The sequence below is a fragment of the Dama dama genome, chromosome 5, assembly GCF_033118175.1.
Source record: "Dama dama isolate Ldn47 chromosome 5, ASM3311817v1, whole genome shotgun sequence".
In the NCBI taxonomy this organism is placed as follows: domain Eukaryota; kingdom Metazoa; phylum Chordata; class Mammalia; order Artiodactyla; family Cervidae; genus Dama; species Dama dama.
The window spans coordinates 101,878,112-101,901,247 of record NC_083685.1 but is presented as its reverse complement, the minus strand read 5'-3'; the positions used below and the strand labels follow the sequence as shown (position 1 = coordinate 101,901,247).

At 44.5% G+C, this 23,136-nt stretch overlaps 1 protein-coding gene across 2 annotated transcripts in view; it reads right to left on the bottom strand.

Moving 5' to 3' along the window:
• The window catches only part of LOC133057242 (protoheme IX farnesyltransferase, mitochondrial), a 108,193-nt gene that overhangs the window by 71,939 nt on the left and 13,118 nt on the right, over positions 1-23,136 (bottom strand). For both annotated transcript variants that reach the window (XM_061143519.1, XM_061143520.1), the window contains exon 4: positions 13,082-13,206. In XM_061143519.1, the coding sequence (XP_060999502.1) occupies positions 13,082-13,206 (125 nt within the window). The remainder of the gene's footprint in view (positions 1-13,081; positions 13,207-23,136) is intronic.

Sequence of the window (23,136 nt, the reverse complement as noted above, 5' to 3'; positions counted from 1 at the left end):
CTTCCCAACCCAGGGATCAAACCCAGGTCTCCCGCGCTGTAGGTGGCTTCTTTACCACCTAAACCACCATCGGAGCCCAGTAAAAAGTAATAATAATTAACATCAATTGCCTACTTTCTAAGTAGCAGGCCCTTTTCTAAGAACCAAATATGTGGTCCAACTTTCTCAGCAGCCTCCTCTGTTGAGAAGGTTAGGTGCCCAAGTCACAGGCAAACACAGAGCTGGCACACCAGCCTGGGCAGCGAGCCTGGGCTCTGCCCTCAGCCTACTGGCCTCTCTGAGCACCTCTCTTGCACCAGATAAACAGACGAGGGCCCTGCCCTCACTGAGCTTACAATCAATCAATCAGACGCATCCTTACAAACCGTGAAGAGCACCCGTGAAGGGACGCTGCGGGCGTGAGGCAAGTCAGGGGTCAGGGAACGGGTGGGGCCCACTGCCACTGCACCGCCTGGCCCTCCGTTCACCGCGGTCCTCCCCTCTGCCTGGTGGTGTTTCCTTGTTAAAATATCTATTGCCATCTTTCGCTTTTCCACGTAGACTCCGAGAGAGAATCGACCTTCCTGTCAGCCCAGCACAGGACACCGGCGCCCAGGGGGCGTCTGCCGTGTAGCTGGCATTTGAGCTGCGATCCCTGCGGTGGAAGGAGGTGGGGGCTGGAGAGGGACCGGACCACACAGCGTCCGGGGGTCAAAGCTAGTACTTTCTTCTCTACCCTCTCAAGAGCTTGAGAGCCAGCACGGGTGTGATGGCTTTATGACCACCCACCAGTGGTTGCCCAGCACCTACAGGGGAGTCTGGGTGCTTGACGACCCCCCCTCCAAAGTCCTGCAGTGGAACCTCACAGCATCCTCCCCATCCCATGTCTCAGGCTTCTGCTGTGCTGTGATGGACACGCATCGTCTGGCTGATGTTTCACGTCTCTGGGTCTTCACTCGTGACCTTCTCGCTGCCTAGAAAGGTCTCCCCTCATAGCATCTACCGAGTAAGTGCCCACCTGACCTTCAGAGGCTCTGGCCCCTTCTCCAGGAGGCTCTCCTGACCTCCAGAGGCTGAAATGACCGTTCTCGACCCCTCCCTTGAACACCTACAGCACGGCCCGAATTCTAGCCCTGTGTAGAGCTAGTGTGCTGTATTGTTTCACTGCACTAATTTATACAACTGCCTTCCTCTGCCACACTGGGGGCTGCTTTTTGATCACTCGTGAAGGCAGTCGATACACGTGGGAGGATCCTTCCTGAAAATAACTTTTAAGAAGAGATGGCCACACTGAATGAGCATTTCCTACTACCTAAAGAACTTTTTTCCACCAGGCAGGGGAACATCAAGGGGATTTCAACAGCCTACCCCCCCTTGATAATTCTGACTTGAACCAAGCAGAATAAACAAAATTCTGTGCAAGTGAAAACTAGTTCAGTCGCATATTCCTGACTTTCAAAGGCATTAAAGCAAAGTCTTGAAGCCTAAATGTTCACCGAGCACTTAGGGGAAGGGTCATTTTTTAATACAAGCTGACTGTACTTAAGCCAGGATGGCTAAACATCTCTCTGCTAAAAAACTTAGGAACTGTTTTTCTTCTTCTGTGAAAACATGTCAGACTTTGAATTGAAGGCCTGTCTAATTGTTCCAGGTTAACCACATGCTTATTTAAATAAGCTATTTTGCCATTCAGTCATTTATTCAAGAGTAAGTGAAAAGCAAGGGGGTAGGGGTAGAACCCATGCTCAGTCCCTTACTAATACAAGTGTCCCTTACTAATACCCTAATTTACCAAACCCCTGAATATTTTTTATAAGAATTGATAATCTGGATTTAAGATAGTTTTATATTCTTAACACCCGATGTTTTGGTTAATCCCCATTATTTTAAATTAGGAGTTGACAGCATTAACTTTGGAAGAGAAATCTTTATTCACATATCTTCAGAAAGCTGTTTAAGGTAATTATACACAGCACTGTTTAATCCTTCTTATTAGTTCACCTAATAACAGTAATATGAACAACTGCAATTTTCTAGATCATCAGCCATAGTTTTGCTAAAAGCAACACCAGACTAACATAATTTTTACTCAGATACATTAATGAAGATATTAGGATGTTACACTAGACTTTCATTTCAGCGTTAATTTCCTTTTTTATGAGCTAACAGGTAAACATCCTCCAGGACTAAAGGAATCTCATTGGAATAAAAGCATATTATCTTAGCACTATAAGGTTACACAGTATATTTTAAGGTACAAAGATACTCTATGTTACAAGTATACATAAATCTTATTAACTACTAAATTTTCTCTTTTGTTTCATCCTATCTTTACGTTCTATCACTCAGATCCTTCAAAATGTCTTTGTTCCCCCTTGTGATTGCTGCTTCCGGGAGAAATCTGGCATAGCATCTAAAGGAAACGCCAGCGCGAGGTTTTCCTTAAGATTAATCACACAGGTAAGCAATTTCCCCTTCTTGCCAAACAGTATTTTCTAAAACTTCTTAGAAAATCGATAAGACAGGGCTGGGTGGTCGTGGCAATGTGAATTTTAGGATTTACTTTAATCACTTACACACACATTTAAAAGGTCTGATAGCTTGCCTAAAGCAGTATGGAGCTCCTTTACTGGTTAGAAATACCAGGAGACAAAGGATTCTCAGAAGTCGGTCTATTTTCAAGAGCACAAGTCTCACAGACCTGTTCCACTGTCCACTGCCAACACCCTGATTCCTCTTCAAGAGTCTGGGAGTTTGGTACAGAATTCAGAACCATCAAAAGACTCCAATTCTAAAGTACAAATACTAAAACATTCACTTTTTTTCATGTGTTAAACTTAAAAGCAGTGACTAAGGCAAAGAGAGTATGAGATGGTCTCCCAGGGTCAGTCTACATGGTCAGGTTCGACATCAGTGTCATCAATGAAGAGTCCATCTAACCTAGAAAACAGCAGGGTCAGGGGGAGGGGGGTCTGTGGTTCAGAGCAGAGAACAGAAAAGGTGACAGGATTCAGAACAAGCTACTAGGAAAGGCAAAACATAACTGAAGATTTGGGGGAAAGAAAGATAATTTGGGAAGAAACTCAACTTGACCCCTGCCGGCTGGTGAGATGGAGCCAGCCAGGGAGGAAGCAGGTTTTTATCTCCCAAATCACAGTCAAGCATGACCCACGACTCAGAGATGTAGCCATGAAGCCCAGCTCCAGAAACCCAGATTAGCCTCACTTCTGCAATCTCCATGACAGTCTCAAATATCTGCTTTTTTGATTTATCAACCTTTTTTCACCAATAGTACAAGTGTTAGTCGCTCAGTCATGTCTGGCCCTTTGTAACCTAATGGACTGTACCCCACCAGATTGCTCTGTCCATGGAATTTTCCAGGTAAGAATACTGGAGTGGGTTGCCATTCCATTCTCCAGGGGATCTTCCTGACCCAGGGATCGAAGACAGGTCTCCTGAATTGCAGGCAGATTCTTCACCATCTGAGCCACCAGGGAAACCCAATATTTTTCACCAATACTTTTTAGATTTATTGGAACTGGCAACACAACTCCACAGGCCTCTGAAATGGCAGAGCACGGATGACACCTGCTGAGCCTAAGTCACCACATGTTCAAACACTGTGGGCAGGTATTACACATTAGGAATAAATAAATACACATATTCTCACACACACACATACACATTATAGTTTGCAAGGCTAACCCATGGCTCTCAGGGCACTGAGGAAAACAAACATGTCTCCTTGCCATTCTCTATACTATGACCCTAACTGGAGACAAATGGATGGTAACCAGATTCTCAAAATGGGCCCAAAACAGGCCAAACTTTTATATTAACAATAATCACAACAACTAACATTAACGGAGCACTTGGCTTTCACAGAGATAAGTGCCTCAAATCCTCCTATCCCACTAGAGATGGAGATGTCACCAGCCCATGAAGGTCCCCTCGCCTTGGGGCTCCACGGTGAGAATGCCAGCAGTCACCTGAACAAAGGTGACTTGTTCAGTGGTAACGGCCCTCATCTGAGTGGTGCTGAGACTAAAACATTCCAAGTGAGAGGAGGAAGCAGCGAGCTGGGGGTCACATCCACAAATTCTGCTCTCAACCCCACCAGGTTCAGGTGTGTGATCAACGACACAGCTAAGCGTCACTTCATTCTTCTACAACACAATGGGATGGTGCCACTGCACGGCCAGTTAATGCGGCACATAAATCACAAACACCATTGATGCACGTGTGTTCAGACTACTGTCGTCTCTGCATCTGCAGGCAGAGCTTCACCTGGAGGTATTTAGGTTATGAATTCCAGTGCCAAACTCACTCAACTCGGCTGGATCATTCTGGAGCAGAGAATCAAATGTAATTTAGGAACTATTTGGGGTTTCATATATATAAATGCAGGAAAAGAGACTCGGCATTGAACATGCATTTTCTTTCTGATATTGCTCAGTAATGCTCATCATTTGCCTTCTATGAAAAACACATTTAGCTGGAGACTCCCATGTGCTACTCAGAGACCCTGCAGACCCAACCTAGTGCAGTAGCTAATCCGGGTTGTCTGAATGAGCCACAAGTTGTGGATTTCAGAGGTCTTGGAGGGAATGCAAGTTGCCTACCAGTTAAAACATCAAAGTCCAATGAGTCACAACATTTGGGAGAAAAATACATTTCTCGTATATTGATGTTTCTTATACACATGATGTTCTATAAATCACATCGCCGGTGCTCACTGACATCAGTCAGACTCGCCCAGGATACAACACCGGGTTCCCTAACCACTTCTGTCCACCATGGAAGATGAAAGTCAGTTCCTATTGCTTAAGGCGGACTGCAGAGTCAAAACAAAAAAAACATCAGAGAAAGCGAAAATGGAGAGAGACGCTTTAGATATTAATCTCGTATTCGCTGGGAAAACAGGAAAATCTTTATCTGTCTCCCCTCTTGCAGTTTAAAAGCCTGTGGATTTTCTTCTGCCCTGCCCACCCTATAATTCAGAGCTCTTTATCCAAAGCTCTTCCTTTTTACCTTATTTCAGCCGTGAAAAGTCTCTCAAGTATTGTCAGTATCAAACAAAAAACACGTCTCTTCTTGACCCCATTTCATTCACACCTCTTGATCTCTTTCATTTCCTTTTATAAAAATTCTTCAACATCCACAGATACACCAGACCCCAAAGATAACAGAGCCTTATCGCCTTTACCTTTCTAATTATAACCTACCCCTCAGATCTGAAACTTGACTTACATTTTGGGCCTTTCTTGTAATTTTCTCCAAAATAATGTCTCAGAGAACATCAATAGTTCTTCTTAGAGCTAAGTCTAGGTTATGCATTCATTTGTCATCCATTTGATCTTTCAAAAGAGTCAGTTTCTGAAATCCTATAAACCTAGATTTAAACAAACCCTAGCTAATACAAGTGAAATGCTTAGAACATGACTTGGCATCTGACAAGGGTGAAATAAGTATCAGCTGTGACTATTGTTTTGATGGAAATTTCCTGCTACTTCCCTTCACTTCCCCCGTAAATATTCCTTTTTTCCAATATGACTTCCTGGGCAATTTCACCCTGTTGGCCCACTCTCTGCTGTGGGAAGAGGGGATGGTTGCTCAAGATCAGGGACTCCTACTTACTGGAGTTAAGCGTCCCCCCTCAACAACACAAGCGCCTGTAACCACAGCTGGAAAGTGACTAGGAGCACGGTCACATGGACGAAGGGACACTGCGCTTTCACAGACAGGAGAAGATGACCCGCAGGTTGAAGGCAGGAGGAGGCCAACCTCCGCTCAGTAGGAGGAAGACATTTCTAATCACCAGATTGCCCATCGATAGAGCCAGGTACTCTGGGTTCCATCCCTGGGTCGGGAAGATCCCCTGGAGAAGGGAATGGCTCCCCACTCCAGTATTCTTGCCTGGAAATCTTATGGACAGAGGAGCAGGGTGGGCTACACAGTCCATGGGGTCGCAAAGAGTCAGACACAACTGAGAACTAATGCACCCCGCAAGCAAGTGACAACTGTAGTAATCAATCTCTGCCAGGGACACTGTAAGAACTAAAGAATTCATCAAACTTCTTGAACAGTTTACTGATGGCAGAGTAGTAACGGAGGGAAATACTCTTTGTCTGATTTGAAGGTGCTCACACCCAGCACCACAACAGGAGCCTACAGAGAGGGTGAACATGAGGCAAGCCAGGCGGTCTGGGTCTAGTTGGTGCGCTTGAGAGGAGAAAAACCAGTGCCTGAGCCCCGATCTTTTGAGACGAAGATGCTTTCAGCACAGCTCATTTGTAGTGAAGGGCTTCCCTTGTGGCTCAGCTGGTAAAGAATTCGCCTGCAATGCGGGAGACCTGGGTTCAATCCCTGGGTTGGGAAGATCCCCTGAAAAAGGGAAAGGCTACCCACTCCAGTATTCTGGCCTGGAGAATTCCATGCACATGGGGTCGCAGAGTCAGACATGACTGAGCGACTTTCACTTTCACTTATTTAGTGAAAGAGGTGAAGTGTGGGTGGGCTATGAATAGAGAGACTGGTGATTTCCTGTCTGAATTGGAACACTTGAGAGTCAAAAGGGGCATGAAGAGTTACGACACGAGGAACAGCAGCACGAACCAGGCCGCGTGGTCAACCTGGCCATCAGTGGGCACTGACTCCAGAGGAAATGTGAGCCAGACTGCCCGAGGCCGAAACCATAGCCGGCATCTCAAGTAAAATCAGAAGGAAAAAATAATCAAGTGGCGGTTCTCATCAGAGGGACTGTGGTTCCCAAGGAACACTTGGCAAAGTCTGAAGACATTTTCATTTGTCACACTAGTGGGGGTCGGTGCCAACAGCACCCTGTTAGATAGGGACACTGGGAAACACCCCCCGATGCCGAGGACCGTTTTCCAGCCCAACCGTCAGGAGTGCCGAGACTCAGAATTCCTCTATTAAAAATTATAAGATCTGACTGAGTTAACATGTGAAACATCTGCACTTCAAAAAAAAAAAAAAACCCCAGAACTGCAGAACATATTCAAACCCTACAGGACAAAAGTTAATCCAGTCTACAGACAGCAAGACCTCTTGAACAAAGGCACATGTCCAACAGCAAAATGGGCGAACACTGACAAACAGAAATAGCAAATAAGCATTTAAAAAGTCTCCCGACCAAAAAAACCCAACTCTACCTCCTGAGTAATCAGAACACTTTGAATTAAAAGGGCACCATCTAAAGACACCTGTAAACCAGCATAGATTTTAGTGTCAGTGATGAGCAGTCCCATGGCACCAAATGGAAGTATAAGCAGATTAAAGCAAACAAAACAAGACCTTCAGGAAGAAATTTAGCTGCACTTAAAACGCACATCGTTTTAATTTTTAACTTTCTTTTAGTTAAATCACACAGTTTCAGCAATCTATCTAAAGAAATAGTGAAGGACGGGGTTCAAAGATTCAGCTACAAGAATTTCAGTTCAGGATTATTTATCTGGGCAAAAACTGAAAATCCCTAAAATGTCAGACAAGGAGAAACTGATTAAACAAATCATGGTACATCTACAGAAGACTCATAAAATCATGCTATGAGGCAAATGCTGACATGGAAAGACGTTCGTGATATACTACTTAAAGGAAAAAATATATAGAAACTATGCATATTACATAAACCATTTCTGTGAGATATTAATATATGCCTGAAGGTATGTGTGTGAAAAAGGCCTATACAGCAATAACATAAATCAAAATGTTAAGCAGTGGATCTCTTTGGTGCTGGGCTACAGGCCACGAGGGCAGGGCTTGTTGCCTTTTCTCTACTGTGACTCTAACACAGAACAGTGCCAAGCACAAGTGAAACACAAAATTTAAAATGTCATTTTTGCTTATTTATAGTTTCTTACAGATTCTGCAATAAATGCTTAATTTGCATAATAGTTCCTTCCTTCCTGTGACTTATTTTTCACATTCATAAAGCAATGGTATTTATTTAACATTTTTACTTACAATGATTCAACTTTTTTACTGGGATATAATGGCACAATAATTTTTTCAATGTTGCTTTTAAAAAATATTAATTCGATGGTAAAACAAAATGTTTAACAATAGAAATGGAAATAATGCCACCTATCCCACAGGGTTGTAAGGTTTAAATAATAATTCGTGTAAATACACTCTGTAAACGCTAAAGCACTGCATGAATGTTAGAAATTAATTATTCTGCTAAAATAATACATTTCAGAGTTAAACCATTTTCACACATGCTTTGGCTGGTAGCCTTCCTCCCAGCAATTTTACTTCTAGTATTTTGTCCTCTAACAACAAAGGTGTGTGTGGCATTACTTGTAGGAGCAAAAAGTTAAAACGGTAGAGAATTGGCTCAGAAAGTTGTGGCACAGCCGTGAAATGAAACAGTACGTCATTATTAAAATTCAACCTGTATATATGTACTTATTGACATACACTCTTGATCTTTATTAAAAAATTCATGTATGTGTAACATAAGTAAAATAATCCCACTTCAGTTCAGTTCAGTCGCTTAGTCGTGGCCGACTCTTTGCGACCCCATGGACCGCAGCATGCCAGGCCTCCCTGTCTATCACCAACACCCGGAGCTTACCCAAACTCATGTCCACTGAGTCAGTGATGCCATCCAGCTGTCTCATCTTCTGTTGTCCCCTTCTCCTCCTGCCTTCAATCTTTCCCAGCATCAGGGTCTTTTCAGATGAGTCAGCTCTTCGCATCAGGTGGCCAAGGTACTGAAGTTTCAGCTTCAACATCAGTCCTTTCAATGAACACCCAGGACTGATTTCCTTTAGGATGGACTGGTTGGATCTCCTTGCAGTCCAAGGGACTCTCAAAAGTCTCTCCAACACCACAGTTCAAAAGCATCAATTCATTGGTGCTCAGCTTTCTTTATAGTCCAACTCTCACCTCCATACCTGATTACTGGAAAAACCATAGCTTTGAGTAGACAGATCTTTGTTGGCAAAGTAATGTCTCTGCTTTTTAATATGCTGTCTAGGTTGGTCATAACTTTCCTTCCAAGGAGTAAGTGTCTTTTAATTTCACGGCTGCAGTCACCATCTGCAATGATTTTGGAGCCCAGAAAAATAAAGTCAGCCACTGTTTCCCCGTCTATTTGCCATGAAGTGGTGGGAGCAGATGCCATGATCTTAGTGTTCTGAATGTTGAGCTTTAAGCCAACTTTTTCACTCTCCTCTTTCACTTTCATCAAGAGGATCTTTAGTTCTTCTTCACTTTCTGCCATAAGGGTGGTGTCACCTGCATATCTGAGGTTATTGATATTTCTCCGGGCAATCTTGATTCCAGCTTGTGCTTCCTCCAGCCCAGTGTTTCTCATGATGTACTCTGCATATAAGTTAAATAAGCTGGGTGACAATATACAGCCTTGATGTACTCCTTTCCCTATTTGGAACCAGTCTGTTGTTCCATGTCCAGCTGTAACTGTTGCTTCCTGACCTGCATACAGATTTCTCAAGAAGCAGGTCAGGTGGTCTGGTATTCCCACCTCTTTAAGAATTTTCCACAGTTTATTGTGATCCACACAGTCAAAGGCTTTGGCATAGTCCATAAAGCAGAAATAGGTGTTTTTCTGAAACTCTCTTGCTTTTTCGATGATCTAGCAGATGTTGGCAATTTGATCTCTGGTTCCTCTGCCTTTTCTAAAACCAGCTTGAACATCTGGAAGTTCACGGTTCACGTATTGCTGAAGCCTGGCTTGGAGAATTTTGAGCATTACTTTACTAGCGTGTGAGTGCAATTATGATCCCACTGACAGCTTATTAAAACAGTATCTGTCATGTCAAGCAATCAAAATGGTTGTGATGATAATTTTCTTGATAATTTTTATCTTTCAATTTGTTAATCCATTCTACTTGAGCTCACTCAGTTTTTTCCTTTTGGCCTCTGTTTTTTCAAGATTAGATCAGTCAAGGCCATCTATAACATTTTATTTTCCAGTCGCTGAATTTTATGGATTGTTTTCATCCCTGGAAGGCACTCCCACTCTCAAGCTGCCCTATGGCTTTAAATGAAGCATGTGTATGGTTTACAAAACATGGGTGTAATTGCTTTTTACATTTTCATGTTAGTGGTTTCTTACATATACATGTATCTCTTTATGCATTAGTCAGGACTTCATAAATCAGAAGCTAAATCTCAATTTCCCTCCTTAAAAGAAAGGTTAAGAACTGCTTTCCAAAGCTTTATGCTTCCTACTTTTACACAGAGAGATCACAGAAGTAGGGTATAAAGAAGAAACACTCAGAACTAAATGAATAACAGCAATGAGAAGTATTTAAAGAAACATGAAATGTTACTTGAATCCCTCTATAAATGTGACAGGGGACATTTTCTCCCCACAGAACTCTATCAGAAGCTGGAGACTGGTCCTGCACACCAACCACACTTCTGCATTTTTTTAGTGGGATGCCAGCTCCTTTAAAAAAGCAGGAAGTTCTTCCTTTTCAACTGTTTCTTTCTCTGCCTGCTTTCAAAAGCTCATGCAAATCCTGTGGCATTATGCTTTTGATGCTAAAGAAAAGCATTGATGAAAATGTCTTCGCATTCTTTTATTTTAATTTTATAAGACTGCTTAACAACACTAGAATTAAAATATTCCCAACGTTATCTAGAAAATACCATCATCCGAGAAGCTAACTGACACTGTAATAAGGATGAAATCTGACGATGGAAATCAGTGTGATTTTTTTAAGTATTACAAGGCTTCTGAATGAAATCAGAGCCCAAGACAAGTGGAGAGAAGCAATATGTATCAACACGAGAGGATGAGGAAAGTATTTGTGGGCCCAACAGCCCTGACTGAGGGTGGATGCCATGCTCAACACTGCTGAGGCCTGTGGGGGGTATGAGAAAGTTCTAGAAGAAGAGCAGGACAGTTGTATGTGTGAGAGGCAGGCTGGGCTAGGACACTAGCCTGAGGAGGAGGCAGGACAAGGCTCTTGGCATTTGTCATCACAGAAAGAATCCCCCCATGGAGGCTGTGGCTTCCCCAGCAGTTTAAAACCTACAGAACCCAACTCAGCCCCTGGAGAAAACACACTTCCTACCAACTGTGAAATAACATGGCCATCTAAATGCATTTTAACTTAAAACATTTCTAAAACCCTGGTTTATGTTCAGCTTCCATAATAAACTTCTGCCTAACGTAAATCATTCTACTTTATTTCCTCCAGATATTTCTTTGCTACAACTGAATGGTTTTACTCCATCATGAATCTTTGACTACCTTTTTATTCCTTTTTGTGGTGGGGGGGGTAGGGGGGACAGGCAGCTCCAACTCAAGGCCAGTCTGTATTTTTTTTAAAAGACTTTTTGATGTAGATCTTTTTTTTTTTTTTTTGGATGATGTAGATCATTTTTAAAGTGTTTATTGACTCTATTACATCTGTTTTATGTTTTGGTTTTTGGGCCCCAAGGCATGTGGGATGTTAGCTCCCTGACTAGGGATCGAACTCGTACCCCCGTCTTGGAAGGCAAAGTCCTAACCACTGGACTGCCAGGGAAGTCCCCCACTGCGTCATCTTTTATAATATCTAGGAACCAGCTGATGTTTATGAGCTTGTGTGGCTATTTTCTGAGTCTCCACACTTTTGTTCGAAGCCTCTATTTAAAATCTATGTAAGTGGAACAGGAGATAGCAATTGATATTATCAAGGATAAACACAGCTCTTCAATTTTTCAAAACGAGCCTGAAAACCAGAATGCTTCCCTGGCTTAATCTTATGACCCGGATTTATAACTACTGCATACATACAAGTGATAATTTAAAAAATATTTTGAAAAATAGACCCACAAATAGTCACATAAACCCAATTTGCTCATACTGCTTTTTATTCAAATCGTCATTAAAAACGTGTTCATTGTGAAACCATCATCAATCTCTTGGCTGGGGAACATGGGAGGGTGCAACAGGAAGAGAAGGCTTGTGGTTTACAGGAGGGGCGGGGCGGGGGAGGGGGTAGGGTTGCTTGAACCTCCTGTAGCGCTGTTTTGACGTAAAATCGGAACAGAAAATTAAGTTTATTTGAAATGGATTGACCCCTCTCCAAGCAGCTGATAACACATGATAAAAGCACACTGATTCTAGGTATTCCCGAATGAAAAGGCTCCTGCTCTGCAGACTACCAGCCCATGCATCCACTTGGCCAAGCTGTTTTCCTGCTGGTAACTTCAATTCCTGTTTTAAAACCGTGCCAATTCCTCTTGGGTGTTCTGGTGAGGAGAATGACTTTCTTTACATTTTAGCCAAGACTTTTCCACCACAATATCTTATGAGAAAGCCACAAGGCTGGGGCACACACTGCAGTGACCAGGCTGGGGAGGGGGCGGGGCAGGGGAGGGGAGGCATTTTAGAGAATTATTTTGACATTTAAAACAATAGGGAGGGGAAGAAGCATTAAAAATAATGTGCTAATTAATTTTTTGATATATTATATTCTGATTCCACAGGCCAAGTTTACGGAGGACTGAATTAAAGAATTTTTTTTTAAAGGTGGATGTGGCTTGTTTAAAATACACTCTTTTGCATAGCGGAGGTTTTAAAATGCAAACGAGTCAGACCAAAGGAAGAACAACACATCATAATGTAAGCTTGGGGGAATGTGCCTGAAGTGGGAAAGAGGAGAGTCTGACAGCTCTGAAGCGCTTTTTAAAAAATAAAGTATTTTAATTGAATTGAATTAATTAGTTTATTCTTTCAGCTGTGCCATGTGGCAAGCGGGATCTTAGTTCCCCAATCAGGGATCGAACCTGCACCCTGTGAACTGGGAGCACAGAGTCCTAACCCCTGGACTGTCAGGGAAGTCCCTCTAAAACACGTTCCAACCCCAAACCCTGGTCACTTGAGAAAGATACTCTATTGCTCTCGCTTCTGAATATACCTGAAAACCTTTCACCCGAAAAGGAAAAGACAGACTGGTTCTGGGCCAGACCTTGCAGGATACACAGTGTTCCAGGCTCACAGGACCTTCCCAGCTATGGGTGTGATTTGGGAGGGTTCTTTTTCTTTTTAAATGCCACAATATGACAATCTCAGGAGAAGAGACAATAGCCTGAGCCGGCTGAAAGGTGCTACACTGACCTGATTGATGGAGTTGGCAGCGCAGGAAGCCAGGCCTGTTCCAACAAACGTAAGCAGGAAGCAGGACCAGTCGAAAGGCGCTGGAGCCAGGGCGAAGCCGGCCGAGGTGGTGCTGACGACCAGGGCTGCAAGACAGAAACAGAGGAGGGGTTGTCACCAGGCAGGGCGGGGGTCCCGGCCTCGCAGGCCCGCCTCCAGGCCGACCAATCCCCACGGCAACAGCGCAGCCTGCAGGCCGACCTTTCATTGGAAAATTAAGCTTTACAGAACACCACTCCGATGATAAAAACTCTATTACAGAAAAATGCCATTACACTCAAGAGTAAAAACTAAGACGGGTGTTTCAGATCCAGTCAGTCACTTATTCATTCAACACTCACTCACCGAGAACCTAGTCCACAATCAGTACCGTGCTGGACGTGAGGCCTCATGCTGAGCAGGTTAGGCTCTATTCTGCCTCGAGATCCTTGTACTTTTTATTCCCTCTGCCTCTTCCCATGGCTGGATCCTCCTCATCTTCCAGGTCCTGTCTTAGAGATCATGTCTTAGGGAGAACTGCCCCATCATCTCATGAGCAGGAAGCCCTCTAGGCTGACAGTGCCCTTGCGCTTCCTTTCTTGCGCTTGTCACTCTCTGGCTTCCACCTGGAATATAAGCTCCATGGAGGCAGGCGCCCTGACTGTCTAGCTTGCTGCCTCTTTTGGGGATCCCACTGCACCACTGGGGGCCGAGGAGGCAGGGTGGTGGCTGTCAGACTGCAGAATGGCAAGTTGAGGAGTCTGCACTCATCTGGTCGAGAAGCCATCTATCACTGGCTGTTTAACGGGTAGCAGTGGGCACCCTGACTTACAATACACAGAGGGACCATCTGAGAGGCTCAAATATCAATCCACGGGGAACGAGGGCAGCGCCATGGGGAACCAGACACACAGAAGGGATGACTTTCTCAGTATACCGTCAGCAAAATCTAGAGTTACCAATATAAAAAATAACCTTAGATCTTTCCAAAACTCCAGGTTGACATTCTGCATTCTGCTTTGTAAATAGGTTTAAAAAATCAATTACCATCATGGTGGAAAAGACAGTACTATAATCAGTGAAATGTCAAACCAAAAATACTTTAAGAAGAAAATTCACTTTTTTTGAAATCAAAAAGGGTATGTAGTTGCACAAAACCAATGGTTTTTCTTTTTATTTGCCCCCAGAGCTTGACTGGGTGATGAGCAATAAACACAGAACATTGAATTCTTGACTAATGGGTCAACTCTTGAGCTGAGAAGAGATAGTAAGTAGTTTGCAAAAAAAGTGACAGAGAGAAAAGGACAATGCTTTAGTAAGACTTAACAATGATTAAATCTACAAAATGGAAATACTGCTTCATTTAAAAATATACAAATTGTAAATAGCAACATAGATTAAAAAATGATAGGGGCCATTATTACTAGAGAGGAAGAAATCTGAATTTTGTAACACATTTCCAAAAAAGATCAAAAGCTAACAAAGAATGTATTTTCACTTCATCAAAGCAATTAAAGAAAGAAAAAGGGAAAGAAAATTGATAAATTGTAAAATTGACCGAAGCAATATTCTCGCACAGCACTGCCATGACAGTAATTAAACTTTTCATTGATTTCCGGGGGATTCATTATATGGAATCATTTTGCAACACCAGGATCTCATTAAAAGTGAATGTAATATAGTCTTTCATTAATAACACTGGAAATTATATTTTATTTGGTAATCTTGTATTCTGTCCCTTCACAAATAAACAGAAAATCAATGTGGCCGATGAAGCTTGACCCATCCAGTAGAGGCCCAGGAGTGCTGTCCTGTAGTCCCAAGGGGGCACTCCGGAGACCCAAGGAAGATGGATACCCCTACTCCGATGAACTCCCCCACAGCAACCCTGCTCGTGGGTGGGTGTCTACCCCACACAGACCCCGCAGGCACCTGGGGAGATGCGGGGTGAGAAGGCAGCCCGGACGCCCAGCACAGGGCAGCCCTGCCCTCTACTCTGCTCGGAACCGACACCGGCTCCGACATTAAGACTGGCCGCACCGCCTCCTCCCACTGGCCAGCATCACTGACGAGGAGCCTCCAGATATGGTCTCTGTTCTGCCTGCCTTCTCTGGGAGAAGCTCTTATGTTCTCTATAATTAAAAAAAATTTTTTTTAAATTTCACACAGTCACAAGCAGGCACGCCCTGGCTGGCCCAGAAGAAAGCAAACCTTCTTGAAGTGGGCAGCCTGGGGGCCATGTGGTAGAGAAGCCCAGGCGGCCCCCAGGAGCAGAGCAGTCCAGGGACCTCAGTCCCAGAGACGCACAGAGATGGACTCTGCCAACAACCGTGGGCCCAGAAGTGGCCCTGCGCCCCACATGACAAGCAAGGCCCCGACCCACACAGTGACTTCAGCCTGGAGGCGCCCTAAGCAGGAACCTGCCAGGTCGTGCCTGGACTTCTGACCTTCAGAAACTATGAAATAATAGCTTTGCGCTGTATTAACCTGCAAAGCTTGGGCTCACCTGTTCTGCAGTAAGAGAAAACTAATAATACTGTAAGGAGGGTGGCATTTGAGGAAGACGAGACTTGAGGACACAGAGGACGGGTTGGAGTGGAGGGAAGATCACTCAGGGACCAGGGAGAGGCCTGCAGGGCCCCAGGGAAGGGACAAGGGCCTAACGGTGCAGATGGAGGTAGAGCAAATCAGCTGGAGGCACAGGCCTTCAACAGGGAATAAACCTAAGTGATCACAGCTAAACAAAAGGAGCCAAACAATTCAGGAACTCAGAGAACAAAAGGACCGCAAAAGGTCAAAGGGAACTTGGGGTCAGCTAGCCTAATCTCTGTCCTGATGGAGGGATGGACGCTTCACCAGGGGAAGCCTCCTGTGGGACGGGTCTCAAGTCTCTCTGTCCCTCTGTTCCAGACCAAGTCAAGACACACCCAGCTCTGGGTGTAACTCCTATCTCTGGAGCAACACTGCACAACCTTCAGGCATGCAAAGGCCACCACCCCCAGCCCCTGTCTCTCCAGGCACAGCATCCACAGGGACCAGCCGCATGGGACCTCCACGCTCCTGTCCACACCGAGTGACACCTTTCAGAGACGCACTAGTTTCTACCACAACAAGAGCACTCAGGCCAGTGCCTGGCAAATCCTCGGGGCCTAAAAAGTGGTGCTCTTGGTAACTGGTAAAATGTGGTTCGAGATGATCTATTTTTCCAGCCACCATGCTTAGACTTAGTGTTTCAAAGCAGTGCCTTAAGGAACTTCGACAAGCAACAAAACACTTCACACAAGCTCCACGTGCCCCAGTTTTACAACATCCAGGGGAGGGACCACAGCTCAGTCCTTAATAACTGTGGACTAACTATGATGATGACAAAAACAAAACATACATTTGGGAAGCACTCTGCAATGCCAAAGTGCTTTTACATTTATTTAAACTCCAGAAACACTGCACTTCAAAGCAGGGTGTGGATACTTCAGGGTTATGGGAAGAAAACATGAGAACTTTCATTTATAGTTCACTTTTTAACTCTTTCTTCAAAAACACATATTTTGCACATCATAAAATGAATACAATACATTGGGGTGAGAGCACATGAATTTTATTTACAAGTAACTATACATTTTTGTTACATATGGCATTTATATACAATAGCATAAATACTTTATAAATATATGCACATGCACTTAAAATTTTTTTACTTATAAAATACAGGACTAACAAACTTTGGAGAGGCCTGCTCTAAAATAAGCAGCAAGGCAAGCACTGGTGGGTAGCATGTCCGATTTTATATGTGGAGATCCAGGAGAGCCAGCCAAGGGCGGTGAACTCAACCCTCGGCTTGACCAAGGATTATGTGAGTTACACATGATATATGGCTCTCTGCTATATGGGTTATACTGTAACAAGTCCTGCAAAGAAAGACATGTTCAGAATAAAATTCCACTGAAGGAAGTGAAGACCAGCTGTGCTCAGCCGGTCAGTCGTGTCCAACACTTTGTGACCCTATGGACTGTAGCCTGCCAGGCTCCTCTGTCCATGGCATTCTCCAGGCAATACTGGAGTGGGTTGCTATTCTCTTCTCCAGGAGATCTTCCCGAGCCAGGGATCGAACCTGCTTCTCCTGCACTGGCAGGCGGGTTCTTTACCACTGAGCCACCTGAGCAAACACACATACACACCACCCAGCTGATCACATCACCACCAGCAGGCCAGCTGTGCTTTCAGGACATCCTTGCACATGAGCCATGATGCTCCTACAGCAGAGATCCTAAGGGGAATGGCCACAAGTCCCCGAGCAGGGAGCCCACACTGAGGGGAGAAGTTCCCCTCGCCCCACCCACTGGGCACATGCCCCTGCTTCTGCACCTAGGGGGCTCTGTCCCTGCAGACGGCGGCTCTGTGGGTCCTGGTGCCCCAGCTCTAGCTCACGGTCTGCTTCCAGAGCAGCAAGCAACCGCTGAAAGGTTTTCCCTTTTCCAGTACACAAGAGGGTTTCTTGAAGCAGTGGCTTAATCAAGAATGATTTTTCTTTTTTTTTTTTTTGATAAAGGCTCAATACTTTGACAACTGCTGGTCTCTGAGCACAAGCATAATGAAGGTGCTCATGCACCTTCTGAGATCATCCATTAAAAAGAACTTTATCTCTTTTCTGATATCATCTATTAAAAATAACTATAAAGATGATCTTAAAAAACTGGTCATCTACATTCTGCTTCATGTCTCTCTTTCACTGCCTCGCTATTTTTCAGCTCTGGCCCCAAAAAGAATTAGAGTGAAAAACAAAACTCCAATAAATCAATTCAGATAATTATCAACTCTGATAAAAGATCTGCTTGAAAGATGGAAACCGCTGACTAAATGAGAGCTTGAGATTCTCTATAGATTTCAAATTATCCTTGTGATCTATTATATCTCATTATCCTTGAGAGCAGGGACTATGCAATATTATAACCCAAATCCTACAGACCTGAGGTGTATTCTCTTCAAATCTCTTTTATGTACAAAGCAGCCAGAGAACAGACAGTTAATGAATTTGTGTGTGGCTTTGTTCACCGGTGGCTCCAAGCAATGGAATGTTTTCGTTAACGGATCTCAAAGTTCAAAACTATACAACTTAATTAAAAGGCGGGAGTTAGGTCTTTTCTGATTTTCAAACGAACATGTATTTTTTACTTGATAGCTGTACTTATGACTTCTTCCTCTCTTTTCATTTCTGTTAACACCATAAGCTTCAAATGACTCAATTTCTAATTTAAGTGAGTCTCGTAGGCTTCACGGCTTGGCTGCGTTCCGTGAACCTTCTGACAATTCTGTTACCCACAGACGTATGGAGGAAGGTGGTAATTCTTATGCTTATTGTTCCGTTCAGATGAAAAGTCAACTGATGAGAGACAGGGTACTTTCTTCCTCAGCTACATTAAACACAATCAATCAGAGAGTAACTGACTACAAACTGTGACCACGTCGGGTTAAAAGATAAAGACTTCTAATGGAGATTTTAATAACACAGCTGCAAAACTAGGAACTTGCAGGGCCTTCCAGTTTTCCTCTTTATTTTTTTCATACTCAGTGACCAGAGGTGGTCTTAAAAATCCAGAACCACACTGAAACTCCTAACTTCAAATTTACTGAGCATCACTATTAGCAAAATGAAGCACTAAGTTCAGTCCCCAGGAAATTTGCCAGGGAGCACTTGGTTTGCATCCACGGCATTCAGAAGAAGGAAATGAAATAGCTATCGGGTCTATATAAAAAAACACATCCAGAAAAGCTGTTTGCATCCAAGTTAATTAGGCAACACTGAGTGAGAACCTAAGATTGTTCTTTCAATCACAGTTTTTCCTTGAACCATCGAAGCTTTTCTACTTTGTCATCCTATTTTTAGTTTTCCTTTTCAACAAAAAAACATTTCTTCTCAGTATATTCAATAACCAACACTTCATGATCTTTGCAATTAACTAAAAAAAGTTTCCATAAAACTGATGCTTATTAAACTTTTAAAAAGTAAAAACAGTCCTTTTGAAAAATCAGTTTGGCAAGAAGAAAGAGTTAGTGGAGCAGTTTTTACTAAAATAATGAAGATTTTTCTCAGTTTCATATCAATGACAACAGGTGAAGGTGACGTGAAAAGCAGACAGAAATATGAAACACAGTGGCCCAAGGTCACCTGTTGCAGGTACAATACTTTACAGCTGCCACTAAATATTCATTGGAAGGACTGATGCTGAAGCCGAAGCTCCAATACGTTGGCCACCTGAAGGGAAGAGCCGACTCATTGGAAAAGACCCTGATGCTGGGAAAGATTGAGGGCAGGAGGGGAAGGGGGAGACGAGAGGATGAGATGGTTGGATGGCATCACCAACTCAGTGGACATGAATTTGAGCTAACTCTGGGAGATGGTGGAGGACAGAGGACCCTGGCATGCCATGGTTCATGGGGTTGCAGAGAGTTGGATACAACTTAGCGACTGAACAACAAAGTATTCAATTATTACATCACAGGAAAATGATTATATGTACTTAAAAAGCTAAGCTGTTTTAAATTCTACAAATTTTCGCAAGAGAGTTCATTACAGCTTTTTTCCCCCATAAGCTTCTATTTTTTGAGCATCTATTATGTGCATGGCAGGAGTGAGGCCCTGGGAAAGAAACAAGCCAAGGAGATGGATGTGGTCCCTGCCTCGTGGTGCCCACAGGCTGGTGGAGATTCAGACAAGCCAACAGGCACAACAACACAGTGCAAAAACATGTCAGAGGGTGAACTTTTGGACGCTGTGACAGATAAGGCTCCCGACCTAGACACCTGCTCAAACTGAGGTCAAAGGTGAAGATGAAGGATGAGGAGGAGCTGGCCTGGGAATGGGGAGGAGGGTTAGGTGTGAGTGCTAGAGGCAGAAGAAACAGTGACACAGGGCCACGGGGTGAGGGAGCACCAGATGGCCTGCCCACCTCCTCTGAAGAGAGCACCACCCATGTGAATACAGATAAAAAAACATGCCTTGTGTTTTAACAAAACACTGCTATGTTAGCACTCCTCTTTTCATTCTTAACTTCCAAATTTACCATCCCCTGCTTAAGATATAAAAAAAAATAATGCTACTATGCGAAAACTTTTTAGCACTTAAAGAGATAACCTGGCAGCATTCTTTAAATTCACTTCTGTGAGTTTCTTATTCCTTAACCTTAATAAGTGAGAATATGCTACCATATTTCACTTTGAACTAGAAACTAAGCCCTAGAGGACACCCCAGAATGATAATCAGGCACCTGCAGGGCTGGGGAGCCATCGTCCGGTCCCCTCCAGAGATGCAGCTAACACAGCCGCCAGGGAGAGGGGAGGCCTGCATGCGTGCAGAACCTAAGAGAACTCCCCGGGTCCACAGAGATGCGGCTGGCCGCTGACAGGAGCTGGGGCAGGGAGAAGAGACAGGCAGAGACGAGAAAAGGCAATGACCTGTGAGAATCCAGATAAACCAAGAGTTCCCACTTGATAAAAACCAAATCTCTATTTTTGTTTGAAATGGGGAGCAAGGTGGTTTGCCGAAAATGAAGCCGAGGTGGTGGAGAGGGTGTTGAGTGAGTTCTCTGGATAACAGTTTCTCAGAGTAGGTTCTGGGGACCATGCCAACCAGGGCCCTTCGCTAAAATACAGATTCCTAGGCCCCCGCAGACCTAGTGTGAGAGAGTTTATGGAGACGAGGCACAGGAATCTGCATTTTAACAAGCACTCCAAGAAGCTCGGACCACACGTGGCGATTCAGAACCACTAAAAGGAGTGGAGTTCTCCAGGCTGATAATGGAATCTGGGGCAAAGAAGATGCCTTAACAGGATGCCAGGTCCTCAGTGACTTCTAAGTGTAACAAAGGAGGGAGAGAGGGGCCGCCTGGCTCGCTTCTTTGCTCTGGTGAAGTTTCGCCATCAACCTGAACTCCTCAGTGCAGTCTTGGGCCAGCTGGTCTTCCTCCATGGCACAGTCCAGGGCAGACAATTCCCCAGCACACAGGAGGAGTCTCAAACATGTACCTGATGATCAAGACGGCAGGGGAAGACTGCCGACAGACAGGCCCACACCCACAACCACCCCTGGGAAAGTATATGTCGAGGCAGCAAAGCAGCTTTATTTAAACAAGCGGCACGGGAAGCGCGTGTGTGGTGTGGTCCCACAGCAGATCTAGAGGTGCGGTTCTACTGTCTTTGGAAAACTGGGGGTGGAAAGCCGGGCAGCCCACATCCTCTTCCTGGGAGGGGATGTGCTGCATAAAAAGACGGCCTGGTGGGCGCTGTGAGGACATAGGGAAGCTGGCTACAGGCAGCTTTGACCAGGCTGAACTTAGATGCTCTGGTTTTTTATAAATGACAGAGGTATTTTTTACCCCATCCCTTTTAGCTGGAGAAACCATGCTTGCTGTACAGCCCTGGGCAGTGAAATGTAAAGAGATACTCCTATCAGAACCTTCCCCTCTCAAGTGAAAAGCCTGCCCTGGCTTGCTCGATCTTAATTCCTGGAACAGGGATTGAACCCGCACCCTTGGCAGTGAAAGCACAGAATCCTAGCCACTGGACCACCAGCGAATTCCCTAAAAAGGCCAAGTCTTGTTAAGGAGGTTTCTGCCTTTCCACATCATCCCCTTTCTTCATTCTTTCTGCCTGGAATACATGATTACGGGGGAGTGGCAGCCACCTTGTGGTCCTGAGGACAAAAGCTAATAACAGAGCAAAGAGCAGGGGCCAACCATGTTAACAAAATCCCTAAGCACTAGCTCTCAACTCCTAATCTCAGACTCCTTGATACAAGAGAGTATATAAACCCTTCATCGGCTTAAGTCACTGTTCTTCAAGTTTTCAATTACATGCAGCTGAGCCCATTCTCAACTCATAGCTTTTTCTCCTTCTCTTCATAAAAGTTGTCAATGCATTTTTGAGAATGATTATCATCCTCATGAAATTTAGCTCTACATTCCTCTAGCATCTACCACCCATCCTATACTTAAAATCAATCCAATTAATCTTGGGCTCTTTCTCTGGTAGCTCAGCTGGGAAAGAATCAATCTCAAACTGCATTTAAAGCAATGACATCATCAGAAAACAGAATAGCCCAGATAAAAATAGTTTTCATCTAACTTGGAACACTGGCTGAAGCATCTACATGGCCCACTCCCACCAGAAACCAACTGAAATGATGGAATAAAAATGAAAATTAAGAGAAAAACCCTACATCAGCAATAAATTAGGTAAAGAGTGGATACTAAAACCCTCAAGAAATGTTTGTTAAATACAGTGCAGATGAGATGAAACTGAAGACAGATGCTGAGGGATGACTTGTGCCTTTCACTATTTGAATAGCAGAAAATGACCAAGTGGTGAGAAAATGGATGTGTGTGCGTGCTGAGTTGCTTCAGCTGTGTCCGACTCTTTGTGACCCTATGGGCTGTAGGCCAGCGGGCTCCTCTGTGCATGGGATTCTCCAGGCAAGGACACTGGAGTGGGTTGCCGTGCCCTTTGCCAGGGGATCTTCCCGACCCAGGGATTGAACCTGAGTCTCTTATGCCTCTTGCATTGATAGGTGGGTCCTTTACCACTAACGCTGCCTGGGAGGGGAATAAAGGCTATCTGAGGGGACGCTGTCTTTCTGGCTGCTGTGGACGGTGAGGAGTGAGGAGCAGAGGCCAGGATGAACCGTGGTGACCGGGACCCACTTTATCCAACAGCAGGACTGTGCTGGGGCCAGAACAGAGAGGATGCAGAGCCTTCCTTGATGTCGTTCTCACCGAGACGAGGCGGAGATGACCCGGAGGACCTCAACCCGACGGGCAGGCCCCCACCCACACGGCCCCCCACAGCGGGTACGCCTGGCAGGGGCGCTGGAGAAAACACTGAGCGCAGACACCCTGTGTGCTGAGAGTGGAGGCAGGCCATGAGAGAAACCAGACTTGGGAAGCAGGGCGCTGGCACGGTGGTTTCAAAACCACACTGGAAAAACCGCTTTAGAGCAGCAGTTCCCTTGCTGGTAGCTCCCCCTGCATCTCCTTCAGGCCACAGGA